The 11,179-nt window shown below is 48.0% G+C and overlaps 1 protein-coding gene across 3 annotated transcripts in view; it reads right to left on the bottom strand.

The window, feature by feature from the left end:
• The window catches only part of bcor (BCL6 corepressor), a 42,592-nt gene that overhangs the window by 21,591 nt on the left and 9,822 nt on the right, over positions 1-11,179 (bottom strand). For 2 of the 3 annotated variants that reach the window (XM_019894481.1, XM_019894483.1), the window contains exons 2-4: positions 5,901-5,982; positions 2,694-5,795; positions 133-189 (exon numbers count right to left, since the gene is read on the bottom strand). In XM_019894481.1, coding sequence (XP_019750040.1) covers positions 133-189; positions 2,694-5,795; positions 5,901-5,903 — 3,162 coding nt within the window. In that variant the 5' untranslated portion in view covers positions 5,904-5,982. The remainder of the gene's footprint in view (positions 1-132; positions 190-2,693; positions 5,796-5,900; positions 5,983-11,179) is intronic. The other variant, XM_019894482.1, reaches the window with a different exon arrangement.

Below are 11,179 nucleotides of genomic sequence, written 5' to 3' on the forward strand. Positions count from 1 at the left end.
GGGGTGGGGGGGTTGGGAAGTGGGGAGAAAGGAGGCAGTGCGAAAAAGCAGGAGTGTGCAGCGATACAGAGTGTACAACAAGGAGACAGAGGCCATCAGAGGCAGATGTGATAAGAAATGTAAAGAACTGACCTCCCAGTTAGCTGCAGGTTGACTTATATTACTCCCCTCTCGTGATATGACTTCCATCTAAGCAATTAGAATGGGGGGTGGGCTCAATATAACTGTCCATCAATTCATTCTTGAGTTTATTGTAAAGCTTTCTCCACTGTTTCTTGACACATTCACAAGGCAGTCCCACAAAAGGACAAAAAATAAAATCAAATAAGACTCAACAGGTCAGCACAAAACGATCAAATCATTTCTGAGAAAGTATGTTCATCATGGAAAAAAAGTGATAGTAACTAGGCATCGGCCTTTTGTTTCCGCTCAACAAATTCAATTATCACACGTCCAGAAATTCAGCGTTTGATAGTTTTGTGCCGCAGCTGCGCATTGACAAGCATGACACAGACAAAACCACAGTTCACGAGGACGCCTTCAACAACACAGACAGACATTTGGGACACATTAACAAATCTGCCTCTGCGCCAGTGGATAACAAAGCATAGGGTTTGTTGGCTTTTTATTGTACGGAATGTTGGAGCATGGACGCAAACCGCATGACAAGTGAAGAGGGAGGGGGGGGGAATGCAAAACGGTGGCTCAAAAGTGTGAATGTGAGCGACCAATGTCATGTGTACTAATCAGGGGTGTGGAAACTCAGAGCGGTGGGCCTGCAAGGGCATTTGATCGGGGCTGTCATGCAATTCTAAAAACAAATTAAAGCCATGAGCAGAGATAAACGGGTGCTTCAAACCACATGCGCATGAAGCGCGCACAATTTGAGAGCGTCAGAGGAAGGAAAATCAGACCGTCAGGAGCGCAGTGATTGCTACTCAACATTCTGACCAGTAGGGCGCCAATTAATCTGCCCAGGATGGAACCTTCGATACTCACAAGCACGTCAAGTTTGGCCGTGCTCTGACCTTGTCCAGTTGACTTATTAGAACTGTGTGTTGCATGACGAGAAACGTTGCTTCCGCGCGAAACCAACACACAATGCCAAAAACTCACAATTTTGGCATTTTTAACATTGCCTATCTGTTTGGTATGCGCGCTTCAAATTTGGAAGCGATCGGAGACAATATCTTTGTTCGTTAAGGATCCTTGGAAAAGGACAAACAGCCCTAAAATGGCCGTTCAAACCAAAATGGCGTGCAGGAGCTTTTCGGGCATGGATGTCTTTGTGGTTTTAAATGACGATAGAAATAACTACCAGCCACACATTTTTATTCAGATGAAACCAATTTGGTGAGTTTTTTGTGCCCTCGGAATGGTGAGAAACGGCCCTCCAGGGACTTTATACGTGATCGGGAAAAAGGTTCCCACCCCTGGTGTAATTTATGTGGATTTGATGCGTGCCAAGTGAGAGAAAGAAGGGGTGAGTGAGGGAGTTCTTATTAGCCAAAAGGGGCACAGGAGAATTATGACCTTGGACAGCAACCAGGCAAGCAGGGCAGCACAGCGGGTTGGCGGGTAGCAACTAGGTGGGGAGGGGGAGGGCGCAGCCAAACAGGAAAGCCCAGCTCAGGCAGCTGCTCGTTCTTAAGCACGCACGACAAGCCCTTCACTGCCCCTCACCTTGGGGTTAAGCATAGCCGGCAGCCGTTATGCGCCGCGAGGCCCGGCCGCAGTCATGCTCAGGGGGGAGGAAAAAAAAAAAAAAAAAACGACGCGGTGCCAAACACGCGTTCTCGCCCTGGGGCACTCGCACAAGGACAAGCGCGTCCTGACGCACAGAGAATAACCTTTAGCAAACGCTTGCTCGCTAATCAACATACAGACATGGCAGGCCTGGTTAACCTTTGAACCGCCATCCCTGATAGAAGGCGCCGACTGGCCTTGCACGCGCTGACTAAGATGGTGATAAACTAAAAAAGGAGGGGGAAGGTCAAGCCTGTTGCCAGGACAGTAGCATGACAGCAAGGGGATTAGTCTTGTGCTGTGCTGGAAAAGCAGTATGCCAGTCACATGCGAGATGTGTTCCAGAGGGAGCACTGGGAATTTGGGCATGGGAATAAAGAGCTTGCCAGGCTCGTTCCGGTGTTTTGAAGTACAGCAGAACCTCTAAAGTCCAACATCAGTTGTAGATCAACCCACTGCTAAAGTCGCACAAAAATGTGGAGTTCAAAAGAATGTGGGGAGTGAAAAAATATATACGTTAGGGAAGTTAGGTCAAATACGCAGACTTCAAAGCAGTAAGACTCCACAGCCTCCACACATTCTCGCTTACTTATCAATGTTCGCCAGACTGGAGTGTTTTGTTATTTGAGGTTAACTTCTTTTTACACTTGTGTGACAATATTAAGACCTTTGCATTAAATCATCATCCAATCACAGTTTTTTATTGTTTTTTTTTTTTAACAGTGGTTAAAATATTTTTTTTGCTACGTGGACAGTTTGACTCTGAAAGAGATGAACTCCATTACTTCAAGAGAAGAAACCCGCTTCTAAATCTGAGGGGTGAGTTCAACTTTAGGGGTTCCATTGTAAGATGAAAATGATTGTACCGCACATCATGATTTGCGCAACATATGCTGCACCGTACATACACATACACAAGCACGCACACAAACGCGAATGGGCCTTACCTGCAGAGCTCTCTGCTCGCGGCTCAGCTTGCTGGAGTCAGCATACAGCTCCGTGGTGACGCATTTAAAGCGGTCGCCGACATAGCCCGACGAGTTGGCAATTCTCTTGGCCAGACTGGAACGGCGAGAGCCTTTAGAGTTCTGGCAATCTTCGTCATCCTCGTCGTCGCCCTCTCCTTGAGACTCCCCGAGGTCCACAACGCTGTCTTCGTTTTCAGCGTCTCGACACTTCAACGCATCCTGGTTCACCTCTTTGGCCATAACTGTGCTATTTGGAGTGAAGTGAGGAGCTCTGCCGTCCCGTGCCCCTTTGTCCTTACCAGAGCTGCGCTCACCGGACGTGCGGGCGCAACGCAAGGTACTCTGGTCATCGTCTGCAGGCTCCGGGCTGGTGCACTGTTCCGCCGAGGAGTCTTCCTCTTCGTCCCGGGAGAGCTTTCCAGGATTATTTGGGGATGTGCTCGTTGTCGCTGCAGGACAGCCCGCGTCCTGAACAGCCTTTGGCTTTCCGTAGGTAGTTTCCTGCTGTCGGTCTGTGGGATGGGGCTTTTGCGTTGGGCTGTGTCCGGAGAGGATAGGGTAAGGATGGGAAAGATGAAATTTTGGCTCATACTCCGCCCTCGCTGGGTTTTGGTTGCTATGGTAACGATCGTTTTGGTCGAGAGCTGAGGATTCACCGGAGGTTTGTTTCGCAACCGTCGGTGTCAACTCCGCGTCAGTGTCCGAGTGGACAAGGTCAATGCATTCAATCTTTTCTCGGTGCGCCACAGGCGGAGACGATGTTTTCGTTTGACTGCCACTTTGCTCTTGTGCTATTGCTTCTTTATCTGATTTAATCTGGCTCCCCTCTCTCATCTCCTTGCTCAAGTTCTTGTCTCTTTCTTCAAACGAACCCCTGGATTTCTCGTGCGCCCGCGCTTTCAGGCTGCCATCCCCTCTTTCTGACAGCTTGTTGTCGGAGTGAGGCTGCATTAGCGGGTGGGACATCTCCTGCGAGTTATAAGCAAGGTATTCTCCTCCTGAAGCAGGCGGTAGGTTATGGTATGGCAAAGGGGGTTTCGCTGCCAAGTGTGATGGGTAAAGGCTATTGCTGCCCAGCAAGACCGGGTGAGGGTAGACTGGACCTTTCCCCGCAATTGGCAGGGAGTGAAGTGCCATGCTGTCAGGGATGGGGTAGTGCAGATATCTATTGGCGTAGGCCAAACTGTGGGTTAGGTAAGCGTCACTTTGAGGAAGGTAAAGGGGCCCGGCTGGGTGACCATTCTCCACCATGGGCCTTTTGTACGATGACGGCTCTGGAATAGTTTCCGTTCTCTTCGCATTCTGGGAGGACTTCTCCGCTCCCTCTCTGTGGTGGCCCATGACTGGTAAATGTTCTGATTGAAGAGGGCTGTGCTTGGCCCAATCGCCATTTGATTTGGGAGACAGAACCCTGGACGTGATGAGGGAGGAATCCGAAGAAACAGAGTTGGGCTCACTTATCCTCGGACAGGACAAGCTACGTGGCTGAGGGAGCACTCTTTCCAGATTCTTGTGTTTGATGACAGAGGGCGAGGAGCCTTTGGCTTGTGAAGACCCCACATCTGCGCTAGGTCTGGGAGATGAGGATAAGCCTGGGGCGTGCTGAGTTTGAGTGGGAGACCGGCTGGGTACTACCCAGGAGGAGTGTAAAGTGCTGATCATCTCTGGTCTCTCCGAGACCTTTGCAGAAGTGCTGTTTACCACAGAGTGAGGGTGGGAGGAGGGAGAGAGGGATAGGTTCTCTTTTAGGAGGTCTCCACTTGGGGGAAGTCCATAACGTGCACCTGGAGCAATAGTGTCCATCTTAATCGGGAAACCATTAGGAAGTCCAAACTCCAGTATTCTTCCGGACAAATCCAACGGCTTCTCTGTCGTTTCTTTGGTTGCTTGGGGTTGGTGAGTGGTCCTGTCAAAATTGGACTTTGACGGTGACCTGCTGGGTCTCCTTTCAGCACCCGGTACCCCGTCCCTTGGCCGTGGCCTGGCAGGGGAGGCCTGTTCCGACGCCATGCTGCCGACTGACAACAGATGAGAAACGGGCTGCGTGGCCGACGATGAAGATATCGAAGCCGAAGAGACGGGCGGTTGTCCCATCCTTGCGACTGGCCGTTGTAGATCCAGTGAATTGTCAATGAGAGTTTGGGGGAGACGAGAGGATGCATGCGGTGAGGAGTCAGTAGGCAGGTTGTTATTTCCACCGCTGGCAGCGCTCGTGCTTGCACCACTGGTGTTATTGCTGACACTGCTGCCAGTCCTAGAGGGAGGTCTACTCGGTCGACTGCTCCTATTGGGTGATCGCTCCCTGTCAATAGCAGGCGCATGATGCTGAGGATGCGGGGAAGGCTGGTGAAGCTGCTGTACAAATGGCGGAGCGACGCCCAGGCCCTTGTCCTGGCAGTGCACAAGGGATGTGGGGGCCACTGAGACAGGAGGGATCCTCATTTGGGGGGCCACGAGGGGAGAGGACATGGTAGGAGGTGGATAAGTGGGCATATAGTAGAGCCTTTCAGCGGCAGAGGTGACTGCAACAGGGTTGACATTGCCACCTTGGGGTGGACAAAGAGATGGGTAAGCAAGATGCTGGGGGAGGTAGGGGTTGGGTTGGCTGAGCAACGAAGCTTTGTACATGTTCAGAGTGGCATACTTGGACGAGTCCATGAAGGGATACATGCTCGCCTCCGGGTAAGGGTTGAGCCACGGCAGACGGAGGAAGCTACTGCCGGTGCTCCCTAAGCTCATTTCAGGTGCTTTTTCCCCGGGTGCCAACCGTCGTTCCAAGCTTAAACCCTCCGCTCCTGGAATTAGCACCGGCTTGTGGAGATTAGGATGGATGCCCTTATAGAGGCCCAGGTATCCATTTGTGGGTTTACGACTGTCCAGAGGGCCATCCGGCTTGTAGATAAGCTCGGGTAGCCCATCCCGATTGTAACCCAATGGGAGAACAGCCACCTCTCGACTTTTCTCTGTCTGCAGCGTTCTGATCCCCGGATACACAACGCCACCATGGAGGCGAAGACCATCGTGGATCAGGGCGCCTCGGTCCAGCCCCATCGCCGCCAGGGGTGTCAGCCTTGCATCCACCTGCAATAAAAACGGTGCACAAAAAAAAAAAAAAAAAAAAAAGACTTTAATTTATTTATTTTTTTACCCCAAGTAAATTGTGAAAATGAATGGTCAGAGACTTACCATATTTTGCGTGATGTGGTTCCCTTGTCTTAGTTCCAGATTGTTTTGTGCCTCAGCATCGACATCACGAACAGAAGTAACCCTGTGGAGACGAGCAAGTATTTAGCACTAAGTGTCTTGGCTCGGCCACAAAAACCCCCTTGTACTCCAACTTCCCATGTTCTCGAACATATCCGCTGATGGAAATCCCAACGTCAAAGCGCCATTATTCTTTAATCACTGGAGCATGAGAGCCAAACAATGATCATAATCACTTCATATTTCTTCGAAGAAACAGACATTTGGGCATTTAGCCTTTGGTTCTCGCTTGTCCCAATGACAGAAACAAGCTCTGCACAGTTGAGAGCCATGAGTGAAGGTCCTCTCCCATCCGTCAAGAACACTCAGCACCATACAAATACATCCACCCTGCTCCCCAATTTCGGAGCTGCCGCCATTCAGTCACGTGCCCCACACACTGGTTTTTGCTGGCCTCACTGACCCACGCTCCAGGCTGCCTCAGCCCACCGAGCGAGGCCAGATTATACATCAGAGACCGCTTCGGCGGGGGACCATTTACCGCCCATCGACACTGTAACAAAGATCGGCCAACGAGCACGTGTAAAAGCAGAGCATGCAAACAGATCTCTGTGCTCAAGCCACAGCAAACGAAAGACATTTGTTGTGAAAAAAACAGAGACGGGGGGGAAAAAACTGACGAGGGACAGTGCAAACAGATTGTTTCAGCTCGAAAACAGGCGGGGGGGAAAAAAAGGAAATTTGATTGCGTGTGAAATGACCTTTAAACCCATTATTAATTGGACTGTTAAATTGATAGGTTACAATTATTCATTTGAATGGTTACGGAAATTATAATTGGCCTTTCACACTCAATCCAGGAATTTTATTCGGTGGGCTATGACGATCGTTTAGACCAGGGGTGTCAAACTCATTTCACATGGTGGGCCACATACGGCCTCGGTAGATGTCAAGTGGGCCGGACCATTAAAATGATACAATACTTTGCTATAAATAACCAAAACAAGATGTCTTTCCTTTGTTTTGGTATAAAGAAGCACAAGAACATTAGGAAAATGTTGAAATTTAATGAACATATCTTTTACAAAACATTTCATGAAGCACCCTACATTTCCTTCGACAAATGTGCAATTTACTTTTATCATTCACATATATGCATTGCAACTGATCCCACTGATTGTACAAACTTTAACAAGTAATTGGTATTGAAAAATATAGTAATGCACTTTAAGATTAAACAAGATTCATAAAGAAAGCAAGTTTTAAAGCATTTACACGTGCATATAAAATCTAAATGTAATCCCTGCCTACACCTTACAAACTAAGGAGAGTGCTATTAAATGTGTAAATGTGAGAGTGCTATTGATAGCGTCTGCTGTCATGGGTCTGTCTCAGTGACAGACTGAGGCTGCTGTTGTCTTCTTCTCTGATCAAAACAGTGTCCCCTTGCGGATACTCAATGAATTGCACCTGATTAAAAATATTAATTCTGTGTCTTTAATGCATTTTTTCACTTTTACATTATCCTGCGGGCCTGATTGAACCTACTTGCGGGCCGGTTCCGGCCCGCGGGCCGTATGTTTGACACCCCTGCTTTACATAATCATCTCGCGGGCCGGATTAAACTCCTTTGCAGGCCGGATCCGGCCCGCGGGCCGTATGTTTGACACCCCTGGTTTAGACAAAAGACGAAGCGAGACAAATTTTAACAATTTTATTTTGTTTGCTTGCGATGTCTTAAATTGATACTATTTTTTCCCTTTGGCTCTTTTAGTAATGGAAAAAGCCACTGACAACCACAGAACCAGAATTTTAATTTAAAGCAAAGAATGTGGTTCGTGAGTCTGTGCCTACGTTACTAAGTACACTATGACCCACTTTTCACGTAACCAGAAAGGCTGCATTGTCTTTTTTGCTTTTAGCAGAGATTTTTTTGCAATGCAAAGCTCTAATGCATTACAGAATTTGCTCGTGACGTCTTGGCAAATATAAACATCGCTAGCTTCAAGCTTTTAAACGATAACAACCAGAAAGCCAAATTTCAATCCATTTCATTCCACGGTCGCAAAATTACACCAATTTTCTTCGAAAACCGCAAAACTGCGTTACGGAAAATAACGGCTTTTGTTGATTCGAAGCATAATTTCCTCGCACAAAAGTTTTTTTTTCTTGTAATGGAATGCTAAAATTGAAACAGCATAATGAGGCTATATTAATTCAAGAAGGCAAAATGGGAAAATGGCGACTTACAATCACTGGGCTAGGCGCATTTACCTACGCGATGTCTCCTTATGAGGACATTTTTTGTGAGGCGGCCCTAATAAGGGGAGCTGGCGCAGGAAGAAGGTGGGAGGCCGACGCGTGGGGGGAGGAAAGAGCCTTTAAATAGTAAAGAGCGAAGCCTTGCCGTGCTCAGCAGTGCTGAGAGCAGCAGAGAAAGCGCACTCCTCTATCATCCCAGAGGAACGACGCCGAGCCTCGCTGGCACGCCACTTTTATTGCCGTGACCCGAGGCCCATTAATCAGGCTGCTGCGGGCCCCTCATCACGGTTCCTCCCTGTCCCAGTGTGCCCCCCCCTCCACCCCCCCCCGCCCCCCACACACACGCGCGAGCACGCACACTCGCAGACACACCACCTCCCGACGAGTCGAGCAGGCCTGCCTCGACAACATCCGCATGTGACAGAACTGAAACGACGTGCGTGCAGAGGCGCAGCGAGCGCATGCATGTGCAAGTGCGTCACTCCCGCTTCCTGTCTCACACACACGCACGCACGCACACACACACACACACACACACACACACATGACACCGCCACAGCAGCTCATCTGGCATTGAAAAAGCAATCTGCGCTCAATGAGACTGAACAAGATAACAAAAAATAAGCCTCTTATAGGAATGTAGACATTTGACGGCATGCTGCCTTGACAGACAAACGCGCAACTTAAGACGACAGCGTGATGAAATGTGGGGGGTGGGAGCATGAGCAGGTTTGGGCTATTGTGCAAATACACGCATGCACCAAACTAGAAATAAAAAATGAACAAAAAAAAAAAAATTAATACAAACACAGTAAGCGCAACTATTCATCGGGAAGGTTGTAATATTTCGAACATGATCACCATTTTCGGGAAAAAAATGCCTCAGAGGCCACATAAGATGGCCAAAAGTGTCGCAAGACTAAAGTACCGGGAGCTTGCAAATAATTACCTCCCTAATTGTTTTCTTTATTTTGTGCCCCCACGATGATCACCATATAATTGGGAATTCAACTCATCACAGCCAAAGTCGAGGTCCCCGCCAAGGCTGTTTGGAAGGATGTCCCTAAGTCGAAAACGGGTTAACATAACGAGGCAACCGCATCCTTCGTCGGACCTCTTATGCAATTTAACCACATGGGCGGATGTCTGCAACAAACGTCTCCGTGCTCATTACAATATGGCTTCATCAACAAAAACTTTACAATCTGAATGCGCATCGAAAGTGAGTTGTGTGTCCTCTTAATGGAGCGGAGTGATTTGCATCCTGAAGTTTATCGGGTGAGTACAAAGTTGTTGTTTTTTTTTTTAATGTGTGATTTTTAATAGTGTTGAACATGCACTTGTGCGAAGGTTGAGATGTTAAAAGGTTGCTTATAAATCACCTGATCAACTCATAATTGCTAACGTAACGTGATTACTATGCATTTTATTCATTGTATGAATTTATTATTTTACTTTTGTATGGCAGTTGAGATGGCGAAACTGTGACAACACTGCTGCTCTACAGTGAATAAAGTTTTGACCAAAGAAAGAGGTTCTTGCTTCTTTCATTGTTTCCGATCGGAAAAATGCTTTCGACGGGCTCAAAGCTTCCGCTGTACCGTCTCTCCCCCGTGCGCCTGTGTCTCTCTTCTCCCGATTGAGTAAGCAGCCACATACACAACAACATGTCTAATGCCGTGACACATCACGTCTAATGAGGAACGAGCGCGGCAGAGCATCTTTATTAATTGCCGGGCAAATGCAGGTGTGTTGACTTTGACCTGAAAAAGCACGAATGGGTCAGACCTGAGTGTCCTCTTGTGCATAGTCTGGGCTTTGCGTTGAAAGTTTCACGGGTGGAATTTGCTTACGTTGTCGGAGGGGGAAAAAAAAAAGTCATTAACGACAACAATTTGCTGCAGACTGTGACAACACCGCCAATTATCTCACGTGCACACACGTGCGCACACACGGCGCGCACTTCCCAAACGCGCTCGTGACCGACGCATTTCCGCCAATCCCTCATTGCAGCCTCATTGCGTGCACAAATTGCGCACAGTGGGATGAAGCGCCGCTCCATTATCCGTCGTCATTATGGGCTGAGCCGACAGCTCAGGAAAATGGGCGCATCATACTTTGCTAACATTAGAATAATTAGTCGGCATTTATACGACGCTAAATGTCCATCTAACGCTCGCGCCGCTTGACGCTTCGACGATACTTGGAAGATGAATCTTGTCTTAAATACGTTAAAGAGTTAAGGACCCCATTTATTGTTGTACACACACACACACACACACACACACACACACACACACATCACTGGCGTCGGCCTTGTCGCTATCAAAATAATCACTTTTGAGGAGGAACCTGCCCCCAACCGCCATGTTTGTTCAATCATGATCACGGAATCGTCAAAGAGAGCAACCCATTTTCAAAACTTCAAGTTGGTCAAAGATTTGAAAAAAAAACCCACAAAAAACACCCACAAAAAAGTCAAATTGTGACTTAGGAGGTTTGCGACCCGACATTGGCGACATCCATTCTTCTATTGTTACAATCATAATGATAACTGAGGTCTTCAGCCGTCAACTGCTTTGTAATGCTCATGATCACCCCCGGATGGACTGGTCTGGTTCTATCGCCGAAATGTCAAAACAGAATTGGTGGGGAAGAATTGAGTTGTGCGACAATGTGTTCTGACGCTGTTGCACAAACTAGGGCAAAAGCACGAAACCGCAAATGTCAGAATTGCGGAAACTGAGGACCCGTTTACCAACGTTGACGTTCAAATATAAAATCCACAAAGGTCACTCAAAAGACGCGTCTGATTGAGGAAAACAAGCGGTTGCATATGCATGATGCTTCGTTGCCAAAATGACATTGCCAAAATCCGATTTTAGCCAGACTAAACCAATAATTTGATTTTCCCCAACGCCATGTTGACATATTGCACGTGGAATGATTCGGGATGAGGAGGAAGTTGGTGGCGGGGCGGGTGGGAGTGGTGGTGGTGG

The sequence above is a fragment of the Hippocampus comes genome, unplaced genomic scaffold (assembly GCF_001891065.2).
Source record: "Hippocampus comes isolate QL1 unplaced genomic scaffold, H_comes_QL1_v1.1 scaffold96, whole genome shotgun sequence".
Lineage (NCBI taxonomy): Eukaryota > Metazoa > Chordata > Actinopteri > Syngnathiformes > Syngnathidae > Hippocampus > Hippocampus comes.